The sequence below is a fragment of the Gopherus flavomarginatus genome, chromosome 25, assembly GCF_025201925.1.
Source record: "Gopherus flavomarginatus isolate rGopFla2 chromosome 25, rGopFla2.mat.asm, whole genome shotgun sequence".
Lineage (NCBI taxonomy): Eukaryota > Metazoa > Chordata > Testudines > Testudinidae > Gopherus > Gopherus flavomarginatus.
The window spans coordinates 6,960,459-6,976,201 of record NC_066641.1 but is presented as its reverse complement, the minus strand read 5'-3'; the positions used below and the strand labels follow the sequence as shown (position 1 = coordinate 6,976,201).

Below are 15,743 nucleotides of genomic sequence, written 5' to 3'. Positions count from 1 at the left end.
GGTGGGGAAGGTGTGGTTGACTTTATTTCCTCATTCCTCACTTTTCTAACCAGCTTTTTGGCCCTGGAGGGTCTAGAGACAGAGGGTGTGGTGTATGGAAAACTGTATTAAAACTGTAAGCTATCACTTGCTTACCGTGCTCAGGGGTTTCCTGGTCCTGGTCACAGGCTAGGGGGCTTTGTCGGGAAGCATGTGATCAGAGGCAGCTTGCAGCAAGCCAGCCCAGAGTAAGGTAGGGTAAGTTGTGCCTCTCTGCTTTCAGGAGCAGCCTGCTTTGTCTCGCTCTGGTTTTGGTTGTTGCGTGTTAGGGTTCTGGATTCTAAGAAATAAAACTGTTACTTTGCAACCTTCCAGCAAGAGGATTTCTGTTGTTATCTGTATGTGTACGTGCTGTGAGTATAACAGAAGGCTGCCTCTTGCCACTCCCTGAATAAACAACAGGGACATTTTACAGGGGGAAAAACATGATGTTTTATTTTTCATCCATGCATGTAAACAGCCTGGCAGGTGGGCACGCCTGAGGGAGGGACTCTGTTGGGAAGCAAACAGCCCTTTTCCCGCAAAACGCTTCCCACTGCGAACATGAGCCAACCGCACAGCGGAGCTGCGGAAATGACTTCCAGGCACAAACCGACCCCCCTGCTCAATTAATAAAACCATTTCCAATCACTAGGGAATTCATCAATGCAACGTTGATTCAAACTGGCCCATCAGCCCCAGGGGGCATAAGAAACAAGCCACGTGACCCCACTCCTCGTCTTGGGGTTCTTTTTTCCGGGAATCCAAACACTGACAAATAAATAATTCTCTTCTGCTTTGGCTCTTGCATAGTCCAAAAGTTTTGACCTGATTGGAAGGAAGAGTCCTATGCATCCGATTGCACTCCTGCCTCAGCGCCACATGAGGCTCGCACACACGCCCCTGACACACACAGGCCCATATGTGTGCGCACACACACCACACACACACACACACACGCACACACACACACACACACACTAGGCCCATGTGGGCACACATGGCAAAGGAAAGGAGTGAGGTTCGGCATTACTTCAGTTCCATTTCCGAGCTGGATTTGTGAGCCCTCCTCCTTGAGAAGCGGAATTTGACTCCCAAGACGATGGTGGCAATGAGGAGGAGGAGTCCGAGGACAAGCAGGACCCACTGGCCCGCCGCGGCTTGCTTGCTATCCAGTGACATCCCCAGGAAACTGACTTTAGACTGTGCTTGACCTGATTGAGAAGTAAGAAGAAAAGGGGGGGTTGGAGCAATTTGGTGGGTGGGCACACGGCAAATGGGTGGATCTGCGAAGGCCCTATTCCTCTGCGCAAGTGGAGCCACGTAGCCCCAGGGGATTGTCGGCAGACAAACACCCCAGACCCACGGGTGGGTCCCTGCCCAGCGAGCGTTTGAAAACAGGCCTCTGGCTTGTGGGGAAGCGTCTGTTGCTACTGGTTTGCCAGGGCCGGGTGTACGGGTGAAGGAGCCTAAGCACCAGGCTGTCTTGTCAGCGAGTGAGCTAAGCGCCTCATGATGCGTTGTGTGGGGTGCGACTGTGACAGGAAGCTGCCTGCACTCCCCCACTCCAGCCCTCCCACTTCCCAAACAGAGCAGCCTCATTTCAATCCCTTCCAACCCCACCCGTGAATGGACCTGGTCCGCGAGTGTGAACCTCATGCCGGCGATGACTGACAGCCCTGGAGGCTGAATCCCACAGAGCAGCAGCGAAAGCTCCTACCCCAACCCTTGCAGCCCCTCCCCGCTGCATGCTGGAGGGAGGAGAGGGAGGAGTCTGGTGTCAGTGACCCCTTCACTCCGTGGTCTCTCCCCAGAGCCTGCCAGCAAGCAGGGCTGGCTGGGAATGACAGTGGCGGTGGGACTCAGGCCTCCCACGTAACGCGCCGCGTTTCCGGCAGGGCAGAACTCTTACCACCTCCGCTGGAGTTGGAAGAACCCGCGTACGGCGTCCAGTTGTACTCGGGCCAGCCCAGGGTCTCCCCGTTCCTGGTGTTCTCCTGGATCAGCCAGTCCGTCAGCGGCTTGAAGTAGGTCATCAGGGCATCGGCCGACATGTTGGGCTGCCCCGTGATGAGCTGCATGGCCTCCGGCCAGGGCTTGCTGTAGCCCAGCTTCATGGCATCCCTGCGGAGGAGAGCGAGCTCCTCTAGGTGCTGCTGCGGCTGACGCGGGGACCGCTTAGGCGGTCAGGCACAGGCCGCCTGGGGGGGGGGCGCAAGTGGGGCAATTTGCCCCAGGCCCTGGGCCCCGCAGGGGTCCCCACAAGAGTTTTTCGGGGCCCCTGGAGCAGTGTCCTTCACTCGCTCCGGGGGGGCCCGGAAAACTCTTGCGGGGCCCGGGCCCCTGGAGCTTCTTCCACTCTGGATCTTCGGCGGCAATTTGGCAGCGGGGGGTCCTTCCGTTCCGGGACCACCTGCCGAAGTGCCCCGAAGACCCACGGTGGGGGTCCTTCCACCCCAGGACCCGCCACCAAAGTGCCGGGTCTTCGGCGGCAATTCGGCAGCGGGGGGGGTCCTTCCGTTCCGGGATCCCACACCGAAGTGCCCCGAAGACCCACGGCAGGGGTCCTTCCACCCCAGGACCCACCACCGAAGTGCCGGGTCTTCGGCAGCAATTCGGTGGTGGGAAGACCCCAGGCCCCCTGAATCCTCTGGGCTGCCCTGGTCAGGTGGATGACTGCAGAGGCACAGCCCGGCTAGCTGGCATGGGTACCAAAAGCAGCGAAGCCGCGGTGTCATGCATGAGCTGCCCAAGTACGTACTTCAGGGGCTCTGCTGTCCGTGTGCAAGCCAGCGAGAGCGAAGCTAGCTCGGGCGTGTCACCGCATGCCTCCGACCGCTGGGCAGCCAGACCCTTAGGCAGCGCCTGTGGGTTGTGCCAAAGGCCTCCTCTAGGGGACGCCACGATCGCATGCAGGCAAGGCCGGCACGTTACCAATGCAGAGGGCGGAGGCTGAGCCATGGGCTTTAATGGGGCGCGAGGCAGGTGCGCTGGAGGATGTGGAGAGGGAGGCCATTTAACCGGCAGGACTAGGCCATGCTGACACAGGGCACCGTAGCTCAGAGGAAGACCCACTGCTCCGGCGTAGAGCAGTCTCGCTGCAGATCCATGCAGCAGTGAAAGGGTTAAGTCTGGTATTGCTTTTCTGGGGGGGATCTTCCCTAAAACCAGCCTTAATCCTTGCAGAAACCAAGGCGCCACCTAGTGGTGGCTTCTAATATTGCACCATCTCTCCCTAGTGCCGTGGTCCCCCAACTTTTTCTGTCAGGCCCCCCCCCGCCACCAATAATGGAATCTATCCACCCCCCCGGGAGCCAGGGCAGGGCTGGGAGCAGGGGCTGCAGTTGGAAGCCAGGACTGGATCTGGGGGCTGAGGTGCAGCCAGGGCCAAAGCCATGGCCAGGGCTGGAAACCGGGGGCCGAGCGGAACTGGGGGCAGACTGGGGCTCCCTCCCTGGCCTCCCCATGGGGGCTGGCCCAGGCTCTGCCACACACACCCTGAACATTCCTCCAACCCAGCCCCTCGCAGCAGGGTGCGTCCCACAGTTTGGGGCCCTCTGCCCCAGCGAAAGACAAGTCCGTTCCCACAAACGCGGCCAACCCCTTTCAAACAGCGGCTGAGACTGACTGGCTCAGACACATCCACTGAGATAACCTGGGGAATTCAGCTGCTCCTTCCACCTCCACCACCTTGAGCCGGCCATGCCACCGGCAGGGTGGGGTGGAGGCGAATGCAGCAGTACTGGAGACTGGCACAAGGATCCCAAAGCACCTGACAAACAGTCACTACTGCAGCCCTCTGGGAAGCTGGTGGGGCAGCAGATGGGGAACAGGAGGCTTAAATGACTTTCCTGTTGAGTCAGCTGGAGAGCTGGGAAGAGAACCCAGGAGTCCTGGCCCTCAGTCACTTGCCCTACCCGTTCACTCCCATCACAGAGGCAAATGTCCCCGGGGTTAAAGGGGGGATTTAAAACGGGGGCCCAGGAACCGGAAAAGGCCATCAGGAGAAATCTGAGGGGGCATTCTCACTCCCAACACACAGGCTCTGGAGGACTCCCTAGGTCTCTCCCCGCTGCCATACTCACGCCAGCAGGGTTCCGGCTTCCTTGGACTGGTAGATGTCACATTTGTGCAGGGGCCCTGTGTCACCAGCGGCTTTGCAGAGGGCTTGGTGGAACTGGAACTGGATCACAAAACTGACAAAGTACCTGGATTGGGGGATTGGAGCGAGCCTGAGCAGCAGCTCTGGGGCCTCAGCAGGCCACTTCAGGTATTTCCAGGCCAGGTGGAACCTGGACACGCATGTGCTTTGTCTGAGAGTCCGTGGAGCAGCAGGCCTCAGAGCCAGCCCTGCGCTATACAGCATGGAGCCAGGGTGACCAACTTTTCCAAATGCAAAAAACGGGACACATGTAGGAGCCCCGCCCCACTCCCTGCCCCTGCCCCATGCTCCGCCTCTTCTCCCAGAGGCTCCACCCCCTGGCCAGGCTGGAGCCTGGGCTGCTGTGGGTAGGGTGACCAAACAGCAAGCGTGAAAAATCAGGACGGGGGTGGGGGGTAATAGGCACCTGTATATGAAAAAGCCCCAAATATCAGGACTGTCCCTGTAACATTGGGACATCTGGTCACCCTAGCTTGTGGGGAACCCCGGAGCCTTCACCAGCCCTGGGTGTGCGGTCGAGGTGCCCACTCCCCAGGGCATGCCTCCCAGGGCAGATGGAGGGTCTGGGGCTCCTCACAGCCATCCAGGCTCCCTGAGCGACTTTTCCTACTGCCCAGCTCTGGCTTCCAGCCTAGCCAGGGTTGGGGCCTCAGGTGGGGGGGGGGTGGGAAAAGGAGGAGCAGGGGGGACCCCATGGCAAGGTGGGACCAAGGCCCACCTCAGCTCCCCCATCCCACCAGGAAGAGGCTGGCACACCCGAGCCTCGGGCAGGCACAGAGCAGTGCCGCAGGGAATCCAGGACAAATGCTGTCCTGGAGTCATTCAGCCCAGAACCAGGGCTTGAAATGTACATTTAGGGACTGTTCTGCCCAGTCAGGGACAGGTGGTCACCCTACACGTGACCACATTCAAGTGCTTGTTCGGATGTGCCCCTGCTTTGAGCAGGGGGTTGGACTAGATGATCTCCTGAGGTCCCTTCCAACACTAATAAACTATGATGTACCGATGTCAATAGTCAGAGGTGCTGCTATATTCCCAGCCGACTGAAGGGGGAGCTTAGGATCCAGGACTGCAACAGCTCCAGCTGGGATTGGCCTGGAACATCAGGGTTAGCACCCCTCAGTCTGACAAAAAGCAACACGGGCCCTTTAATCATTCAAAGAGTTCAGGACGGCAGCTTAGCTCCACCGTGAATGACTGCACTGCTTGCATCACCCCTGCTTCCCACAGCCCCCCCAGCCTTTCCAGGCTCACACCCAGGCAGTGACCATGGACACCCTGGCACAGGTGCACCCGCTCCCTGTGCACGTGGCTGACAGACAGATAACCCCTGGGCTGTAGTTCTTGTCATTTCTGGACAGGTCTAGTATCTACAGACCGGACCACCCATGCCCATCCATTGCCCAACCCATCAGTCCCTCCTCTCTTTGCAGCCCTTCCGCCCAGGTCAGATGAGTGGCTACGGGCTGAGCCGGGCTCGTTGCCAAGCAAGGCGAAAGGAGTTGGTAGGAGAGGGCCAGGGCACAGGCGTGTAACCCTGGCCCGGTCTGCGTACCTGACATAGGGAACGTTGGCTGGGATGTGAAACTTCGCACCAGGATCAAAGTCATCCTCTGACCTGGGCACAGGTGGGCACAACCCCTGGTACTTCAACCTGCAGAGGGCATGAGGAGAAAGCGGTGGTTAGGGACCTCCAGCCAGCACAGCTCCACAGGATGGGAGGGGGACGCCCTGTGAGCAGGGAAGGGGGCACACAACCAGAGAGGGGCTCGCGAGAGCAGCGATGACCAGAGACCTTGTCAAGATTGGCGAGGAGGGAGACAGGAGGAAGCTTTGGAACTCAATGGGACCTGCAAGAGGCACATCCTCCATTGAAAAGAGAGGGGTAGATTCCCCAGATTGGACCTCACGTGGCAGAGAACTGCTCTGAGCCCTGTGCTGCCCAGGGGTGGATCCGACGTGTCCCCAGTGTCAGGCGGAAGCCTCCGACTGACCTGAGGTTCCACCACTGTTGGTTATATTCGTGCTCCTGAATGCGCCCATCAAACACCTTCCAGCGCCACTGGTCCATCAGGTACCCGAAGGGCAGGAAGGCAATCTTATCCAGGGCAATACTCATCAGGTAGTTAATGTCACTCTCTGCAAAGGAAGGGGGAGCATTCGGGAGGTCAGTGATCTAACCCCCAGCAGATCCATCGCCACCCCCACTGGCCGTCAACCCATCGACATCATCAGCCTCTGCTGGGCCTTGGAAAGTTCTAAGCCAACAGCTGGATGAGCAGCCAACAGCACTCAGTACCAACAGCTGACAACCTGCCCCCAGCCCCCTCCCAGGCGCGCTAACTCCCAGGGAGCCCTGGTGAGCCGCCCCCAGGCCCCAGCCAGCTCACCGTTGTTATCCTCCACTTGATCCAGCAGACTGATGCTGTGCAGGTGCTTGGGCGTGGAGACCGACAGGGCCATGACATCGCCGATGGCCTCGTGGAAGCCGGGGTTGGCCCCGTCGCGGAAGGAGATGGGCTGGTCCTTGTACTGCAGGAAGTACTGGACATGCCCCATCTCATGGTGGACGGTGATCAGGTCATCCATGTTCACCACCGTGCACTGCTTAATCCTGAAACACAGGGGAGAAGAGAGAGAGAGCACACACAGGTTACTGGGGGGTGGGGCAGCAAGAGAGAAGGGGAGAAAGCAAGCAAGCAACTATTATGATGGCACCTATAGAAATACCTGATGCACTCAGACAGACAGAGACACACACCCAGACAGACCGACCCAGTCACGCACCCAGACAGACAGACAGACAGACCCACCCAAACATGCACCCAGATGCACCCAGATAGACAGACCCAGATACGCACCTAAACAAAGAGCGAGTCTCAGAGCCCTGGTCAACTGACACAGGCTCGCACTGCCAGGCTGAAAACAGCAGTGTAGACATTGGGGTTTGGGCTGGAGCCTGGGCTCTGAAACCTGGCAAGGCAGGAGGGTCTTGGAGCCTCAACTGCTATTTTCAGCCCTGCAGCACAAGTCCCTGGATCTGGGCTCCAAGGCTCCCTGCGGTGGGCTGTTCTAACTGGACAGATGTACCCACCCACATGCAGTTCCCGGGGCTGGAGCAGGCTCCCTGCAGGGATGCAGGCCTGAAGTGGTGCTGGACAGACACCCTGATACAGAGTGTGGCTCTGTGTTGTTATACCCAGCCACTGACAGAGTCAATCTGCCTGCTGCCCTGGGCCAGGGCTCAAAATCCAGCTCCAGCTAGGGCCAGGAACATCCTGCCCTGACACTGGGTTTGGCAAACAGACAAGACATCAAAGCTGTGGGCAGGATGTCCGGGGGCCAAGGAGCATCCTGGGGCCTGTCGGGCCTGGCGTCCCAGGGGCCAGGGAGCAGCCTGGGGCCTGTTGGGCCTGGCGTCCCGGGGGCCAGGGAGCAGCCTGGGGCCCATCAGGCAGGGCGTCCCGGGGGCCAGGGAGCAGCCAGGACTGGCTATTGCTCTGCTAAGACCCCTCTGCTCTGTCCCAGTGCCAGCCTGGGGCACTGCCCAGCCCTGTCCCTGGAGGCACCTGAAGTCCTTGCGGTTGTAGAAGTCCCAGGCAGAGGCGTGGCACACCACCTCCCGGCCGTCTGGCTTCTCAATCATGGACTTGGCCCAGAACTCCGGCGGCATGGGGATCAGGCCCAGGGAGGTAAAGAACTTATCCGACTCTTGAAACATCCTCTCCGGGGTCCAGCCCTGTGCAGCCAGCAGAGAGCACATGGGAGCTGGAGGCAGGATCGCTCCAGGACAGATGGGCAGGAAGCCGGGGACGGTAACACAGCAGCACTTCTCGCCTCTGAAACTCAGGGCCAGAGCCCGCTCCCATCCGGGTCAGGGACCAAATTCTCATTGGTTGCAGTGGGAGCAGGAGCAGGGCCTTGGAGTATTTAGCAGAGGGAGGGAAGGAGGATTCCTGCAGAGCCTGGGCTGGCTCTGACACTGTCCCTGACAGAGCGACGACGGACACACACAGGCCATGGGGAAGGAGGGACTCAGGGTGGGCCCATACTGGGAACCAGCAGAGCTACGTCGCTCAGAGGGGTGAAAATCCACACACACCCCTCTCCAAGCGATTTAGTTGAGCTGATCGAACCCCCAGTGTAGACAGTCCTAGGCCGAAGATTCAGGGATTATCTCCTGGGGCGGGGGACTGCAGTGTGGGAAGTGCTCAGTAACAGGAGGCTCTGGGACAGCTCCAAGGAGCATCTCCGGTGGCGCCTAACACAGCACTAAAACAACAAGGAGTCCGGTGGCACCTTAAAGACTAACAGATTTATTTAGGCATAAGCTTTTGTGGGTAAAAAGCCCAGATGATACTTAACACTGACTCCCTGGCCCATACAGCCCCCCCGCAGTAAGCAACACGAAATATAAACCTCAGTCTGTTTATTCCTGAGCTTGGCTGGTCCCCGCAGGACCCCTCTGTGCTTGTGCCCTGATTTTGTTGCACTGCACCTTCTATAGTTATTTTAAACCCGTGCAAGGGTGGCGGGTGCTGACATTCTGAGCTGGGAGTGATTTTCACCCACTTAGCACAGCTGGGAATGATGGAACAAGGTGCAAGGCAAAGGAGATTCCCCCCTTTTCAACCCGGGGTTGAGCTAATAGGACCCACCTGGTCTGGTTACCAGGTGGAGCCAGCAGCAGAACTCTGATTTTCTCTGCAAGGTGCTATCTTGATTCTCTCCTGTTTTACAGCAGAGTATCCCACTGGTTTCTGAGCTGTGTAAGTGGGAGGAGAATCAGGCCCAGTGGCTGCTGGTTATTCTGAGACCTGGACGGTTTCCCAGGGGCAGGGAAGTCAGCATCACCTAGAGAGGAAAAGGAGTTCCCAAGAGCAGTCTCAAAGGGTTTGAGCGCACTGACCTGTGTTTGCATGGCCGGGGTGGCATCCACTTTAGTGGCACTAGGGTAGGGCATCACCAGGTCAAAAATGTTGGACCACGACTGGGCCCACATATTCCCTAGAGACCCGCAAGGGGGTTTGGGGGCAGGAAGGGGAGGAGAAAGGGAGAAAAGAACAAAGGCAAAGTTACTCCCAGCCCTGGAGCCAGAAGGGACGGCACTACCTTAGGCTATTTTCAAAGATGCCAAAGGGCTTTGGATGCCTGGAAAGTGGATCCCAGGGGTGGCTCTGAAAGCCTCAGCCCTGGTTTCCAAAGAAGGGAAGGGAGCCAGTCATGCCACTCAGCCTCCCTGCCCCTCCCGTCCTCCTCCCAGACAGAAATCCTCCTCCTGTCCTCAAGTTCACCCCTGTTCTCGGGGTAGCACACGACTCCATGAGTCCCTGCATGGAAAGGTCCTGGCTAAGAGCTGGCGAAAGCCAGTGTAACGTCACTGTCATCAGTGAGAGGCAGGACAGTCCCATGGTTAGAGCACGAGACTAGGATTTAGCAGACCTGGGTTCAATTCTCTGTTTTGCCACAGACCTCCCGGGTGACCTTGGGCAAGTTTCAGGCTCAGGTCCTCACAGGTACTCAGGCTCCTGCCTTCTCTTGAGTTCTGTGGAAGTTAGGAATTTTCATACCTTTGAGGATCTGGGCCTTAGCCACTCTGGGCCTCAGTTTCCCATCTGTACAATGGGGATAATGCCCTGCCCTTCCCTTACATATAAGCTTGTGAGGTGCTCAGGGAGTGCAGTGATGGGGCCAGAGAGACAGAAATGGAGCTGCCCTGGCTTGGACATCCAGCTTCAGCTTGGGGCCAAGAGCCCAGAGAGTGGGGAAAACATCACCCAGTATGCAGAGCAGCGAACTGCAAAGCAGAACTCCTGCCTTGGCAGCCGGCTCGCTGGGACTCGGGGTAAATCAGACAGTTCACATGGTTGGATGCCCAGAGTTTGGTAACCGGGGCCAGACTTTGCAAAGAGCTCTGGGCGATTTCAACATGTGCAGCACCCAATGTGCTGGGCTTTTTGAAAAATCAGGCCTCACCGGTGCTGGGCCTGCAGGGTAGTCCGGTCCCTAATGAGGGGCCCTGCTTTTCAAAGGACGGGGGCCTTTGCGTTCAAAGGGGCCCTTACCCACTAACAACCTCACCCCTGATTCGCAGCCCCACGGAAAACTGGCCACTGAAGCCAGCTGGGAGGATGGGGTGTTAGGTCTCTGGGGTGGGGGGCAAAGGAGAAGGTGGCCCATCTCAGCCGTCAATGGCCCCAGGCCATTCCAGCACCCAGACAATAAAGTCCCAAGAGAAATGCGATGGCCCCAGCCGTGCCCGGGGGGCCTTACCGAGAAGGTGAGCTGGGATGGGGCCCTTCAGGTTGATGCGCTCCCCCCCGTATTTCTTGTACAGGGCGCGGCGAACATAGGCATGGAGGTTGAGGTACAGGGACTGCAGCTGCTGGTAGAGCTGCTCCAGGTCGGCTTCGAAGGTGGGCGTTTCGTAGAGGGATCTCCAGAAGGCCCCGTTGTCCGTGTGACCTGCCCAGATGGAGGAGGAGAGCAGGGATCGTGAGCCCTGCCGCTGATCTCCACGGGCTGCACCAGCCCTGCCCCAGGGACGGCCCTGCCCCCTCACTCCGGGGCTGGAAGTGTGGGGCGAGGGCGGCTGACTGAGCCATTGCGGTTGGCTCCAGGTGACCTTCCCCATCTCCCTCATCTAGCTCCCATCACGCTGGGCTCTCAGAGACCCCTCACCCCTTTCCAGGCCACAGCCAGGACCTTGCTCGGGGCTGCTGCTTTTCACTTAACTTCCCTTCAGCCAAGCCCGTGAAGCCCTGCGAGGCGTTCGCCTGGGGCTGTAGTGAGATTGTCACAGGAGCCTAAGGAACGTAGAGGCTCGGTGGGAACTGGGCACTGAGGAAAAGGAGGATTGTGCCTGAGTGAGGAGCTCAGGGTTGGGCGCAAGGAGCTGGAGGCCTACGATAAATCTTCTGCAGTGGGGTAGGGATGGGAGCGGAGTGGGGCAGGGATGGGGGTGCATTGGGAGCAGGGATAGGAGTGTGGTGGGACGGGAGCACAGCGGGGCATGGATGGGAGTGGAGTGGGGCAGGGGTGGGAGCACAGCGGGGCGGGATAGGGGAGGGGACAGGAGCACAATGGGGCAGGGACAGGAGCACAGTGGGATGGGGATAGGGGAGGGGACACGAGCACAATGGGGCAGGGACAGGAGCACAGTGGGGCAGGGATAGGGGAGGGGACAGGAGCATATCTGGGAGAGGGTCTGCCAGCGGGCAGGCTGTGTCTTTAGGGAGCGGTGAGCCCTCTCCCTTTGGGGAAGGCAGCTCCATAGCTCACCATTGAGCCTGGCTGCCTTGTTGCTCAGCTCCACATATCTCTTGTATTTGCTTTTGATTTCCTTCCCGGAGGCGTCCCGCCAGCCCTTCCAGGAGAAGAGGAGCTCGTCGTAATCCCGCGACTTGGCTAGAATGTCGGTGAGGTCTACAAAGGGAGGAAACGACCATGGACTCCCTGCTGTGCTGCGTAACGTGCCGGGACCTGGGCACCCCTGGAGTTCCCTGCTGAACCCACGTCCCCAGCCGCAGCCTCTTCTACCCGTAGTTCAGCCACCCCAGATCGGTTCCCCATCGCCCAGTCCTCCTTCACCTGCCCAGGCTCTCCTCCTAGGGCTCTACTGCAAACGTCCTCATGAGCTCACCTGGCAGGACCGTCTCCCACTCCCCACTAGCTCACCACATGGGACCGCTGCTCCCTGCCATCGTTCTGACTCTGCTTTTCCCTCTAAGTCACCCTCTCCCAAAGCCCTCCTTGTAGATCAGAGTTTTCTCTATTGTCCATGTGAATGTAACCCATCCTCTATATTTCACGTGCTCTGTGGTGGAACCTCATTCTGCTGGGGAGATCCGAGTTGCTCCAGAGCAATCAAGTAGGGTTGGCTAACACACTGATACTAGACCAGATTTGATATTAGGCTCCGTTGGGTTGCAGCCCTGACGCTGAGATCAAATGAGATTGGAATTACCCAGGCATTTGGGAACTGTCAAACTCTTTCCTCCTAGTTTGCTGCACAGACATATGGAGATCCCAGCCTTAATTTCTGGGGCATCTTCAGAGAACTTCAGGTGCTGGGTGGTGGAGGTGGGCACCTACCGTTCCCTGGAGGCCTTGCTACATCTTACCAGGATCCAATGGATAGCACTTGTCCTGTCCCTTGCAGACCTTGGCTACGCTGTATGTGGTCTCCATGTCCGAGAGGATGTTGTTGTACTGAAAAAGAAATGGTATCCACTTAAATGCCTGCTTATTGCTCTGCACTCGGAGACAATCATAGAATATCAGGCTTGGAAGGGACCTCAGGAGATCATCTAGTCTAACCCCCTGCTCAAAGCAGGACCACTTCCCAATCCAACAGCATAGCCTGTCTCCAGCCACCCTTCTCTGGCCCTTCCATCCAGAGATCTCAAAGCACTTTACAGACATGAATGAATTCAGCCTCACCATTGCCGGGAAGGTAGGGAACGAACATCCCCATTTCACAGGGTGTGTGTGTATGATGGGGGAAGTGGAGGCACAGAGAGACAATACCTGCCCAAGCTCAATCTGTGAGCCAGTGGCAGCCCCAGGGGCCCGAATCTCCAACACACAGTATGCAAATCTCCCTCATTTACTCCGTGGGAGTTCTGTCTATCCTGTAAGGGAGGCTGGAGCCTGGGAATCCTGAGTCCCGCTATGGTGCTCTGGGCAGTAGCCGATGCTCCTCCCTGCCCCCCCCACCAGTCTCTTTCAACAAGAGAGAGCGAACATGGGAAACCAAGTGGTTTAATGGTGGCAGCCCACGCCTGGCATAACTGTACTAATGGAGCCGTTGAAAATGAGCCATACATCAGTCGCCTCATGCCCCAGTTCTCTGGACAGGCAGAGCTACGGTGTCAGACTACATCTCCCATGATGCACCAGAATCTCCCCTTTGGGGGATGGCAGGCAGTGCATCATGGGACATTGTGTCCAATTGGGGAACCTAAACAATACATGAGAACGTGGGCGTGTGGAAATCCAACTCCAACGGCACCATGGCTGCATGTCCACATTGACATATGTTGACTTTCAGGCATTCAGGTTTTGGAGAAAAGAAATCAGACGCCACCATGTGGAACTAAAGGAGAATCTCCAGGAGGTGTTAGGAGGAGCAGGGCCCATGACAAGCACTTCTGGGTTTATTGGGGGGGGCGCTATTTTTAGCAATTTTTGAGTTTTATGCAGATGTCCAAAACTCAGGGGAGTTCCAGGCCTTTCTCTTTGTATGTACTGGGACGAATTACAATCTACATGACTCATTCCAGCATCTCTCTTTGTAATGTTCCCTCCTGTGCTCTAACATCGTGTTTTTTCAAACAGCACAGTGTGAAAGGGCACTAAGGAACCTTCGGGGCACCCTAGCAGGGTCTACATCGGGGTCTCCAACTTTTTTACGCCCAAGATCACTTTTTGAATTTAACGGCAACCCAGGATCTACCCCGCCCCTTCCCCGAGGCCCTGCCCCACTCACTCCCCCCTCCCCGCTTGCTCTCCCCCACCCTCACTCACTTTCACCAGGCTGGGGCAGGGGGCTGTGGTTTGGGAGGGGGTGCGGGCTCTGGGCTGGGGATGAGGTGCTCACAGTGTGGGAGAGGGTTCCAGGATGAGCCTGGTGCAGGGGGTTGAGGTGTAGGAGGGGTACGGGGTGTTGGCTCTCGGAGTGGGGTCAAGGCTGGGGCAGGGATGCAGGAGGGGATAGAGGGTGCTGGCTCTGAGAAGGGGGGCAGGGCTGGGGCAGAGAGTTGGGGTGCAGGAGGGTGCTTGGGTGCTGGCTCTAGGAGGGGGCTCAGGACTGGGGCTTGGGGTACAGGAGGGGGTTTGGAGTGCAGGAGGGCATTTGGGGTGCTGGCTGTGGGGGGGTCAGGGCTTGGGTGCAGGAGGGGGTATGGGGTGCTGGGTCTGAGAGGGGAGTCAGGGCTGGGGTGGGGGGGTTGGGGTGCTGGCTCTGGGAGGGGGCTCAGGCCTGAGGCAGGGGCTTGGGGTTCAGGATAGGGTTTGGGGTGCAGGAGGGGGTAAAAGGGTGCTGGGTCTGGGAGGGGGGTCAGGGCTGGGGCTTGGGGTGCAGGATGGGGGTTGGGATGCTGGCTTTGGGAGGGGGCTCAGGGCTTGGGTGCAGGAGGGGGTATGGGATGCTGGCTCTGAGAAGGGAGTCAGGGCTGGGGCGGGGGGGGTTGGGGTGCTGGCTTTGGGAGGAGGCTCAGGTCTGTGGCAGGGGCTTGGGGTTCAGGAGAAGGTTTGAGGTGCAGGAGGGGGCTTGGGGTTCTGGCTCTGGGATGTAGCTCAGGGCTGGGGCTTGGGATACAGGAGGGGGCTCGGGGTGCGGCTTCCCACCAGAGGGCACTTACCGCAGGAGGCTCCTGGGTTGGCAGCACAGCAAGGCTAAGGTAGGTTTCCTGCCTGCCCTGGCCCTTCGCCGCTCCTGGAAGGCTCCACACGCTGCCCCTCTCTGCTGGCACTGCCCCCTCAGCTCCCATTGGCCACAGTTCCCTGTTCCCGGCTCATAGGCAGAAGCAGCATGCGGAGACCCCTGCTCCCCACCATGGGGGTCAATTCTGGAAGTGGTGTGGGGCCGGGGCAGGCAGGGAACTTGCCTTGTGGCAGCCCCGCTATGCTACCCGAGATGGAGTCGATTGGGAGAGTCGCCAGGTTCGACCAGTGGATCGCAATTGACCGGTTGGTGACCAGGGGTCTACATGGCCCAATCAACGTACAACACATTAGTGTGCTTTAGAATTCACCCCTGCCCCCCATGGTGTGCATTACAGCTCCGTGTAGACACGCCCCTCGATACAAGTAACAATTGCCAGTGTTTATGGGAGAAACACCGATTTCATTTGTCGGGTATCGGGAGGGGGTTTAATCAGTGTCCTACCTAGGGGAGGGAGGGAGAGAGAGAGAGAGAGAGACACACACACACACACACACACACACACACACCTTGGTCTGCCCCAATAGCACAGAACACAAAGGGCCTCTTTTAAAATGGGCCTGTCACACTGGAGTATCTGGGAGTCGAGAGAAGCATTTCTCTAGGGGCAAAATGACCTGCTCAGTAAAGTCTCTTTATTGTGACTGGGAATAATCGGTGTTTTAATGGGGACGTTGTGCCTCCTGCCCAAGCCTGCTGGGAACCCACCATCCCATCCCAATGTGATGTTGTGGGTACGGGTAATAGGCGCCTATAGAACAAAAAGCCCCAAATATCGGGACTGTCCCTATCTGGTCACCCTATTTCCAGGATCAGTGCTAGCCCAGGTACAGCCCTCCAGCCAACGGTAACACAGAGAATTATGCAAAGCAGCCCACAGCTGCACACCCCTTTCATAGAAGATTACAGGCCCCAGCATGCAACGCTCCAGCTGCATTTCAAGAGCCAAGCCACACTGCATGCTGGGACACAGTCTTTGGTTTGTGAACCCCATGGGGCAGGGATTGTGCCTCCTCTGCTTGGGAAGCTCCCAGCGTGCTGTCTCAGCGCCGCGTGGAAGACGTGGGAGGCCACAATCCACTCCATGTTAAGCAGGGCCTTCTGGGTGCTGTCACA

The 15,743-nt window shown here is 58.2% G+C and overlaps 1 protein-coding gene across 2 annotated transcripts in view; it reads right to left on the bottom strand.

Annotated features, from left to right (window-relative positions):
• Positions 1-446: 446 nt before the first annotated feature.
• Positions 447-15,743, bottom strand: part of ACE (angiotensin I converting enzyme) — a 57,191-nt gene continuing 41,894 nt past the window's right edge. For both annotated transcript variants that reach the window (XM_050935141.1, XM_050935142.1), the window contains exons 15-25: positions 12,304-12,391; positions 11,462-11,605; positions 10,454-10,645; positions 9,090-9,187; positions 7,750-7,919; positions 6,571-6,794; positions 6,175-6,319; positions 5,736-5,834; positions 4,104-4,226; positions 1,931-2,142; positions 447-1,232 (exon numbers count right to left, since the gene is read on the bottom strand). In XM_050935141.1, the coding sequence (XP_050791098.1) occupies positions 1,048-1,232; positions 1,931-2,142; positions 4,104-4,226; positions 5,736-5,834; positions 6,175-6,319; positions 6,571-6,794; positions 7,750-7,919; positions 9,090-9,187; positions 10,454-10,645; positions 11,462-11,605; positions 12,304-12,391 (1,680 nt within the window). In that variant the 3' untranslated portion in view covers positions 447-1,047. The remainder of the gene's footprint in view (positions 1,233-1,930; positions 2,143-4,103; positions 4,227-5,735; positions 5,835-6,174; positions 6,320-6,570; positions 6,795-7,749; positions 7,920-9,089; positions 9,188-10,453; positions 10,646-11,461; positions 11,606-12,303; positions 12,392-15,743) is intronic.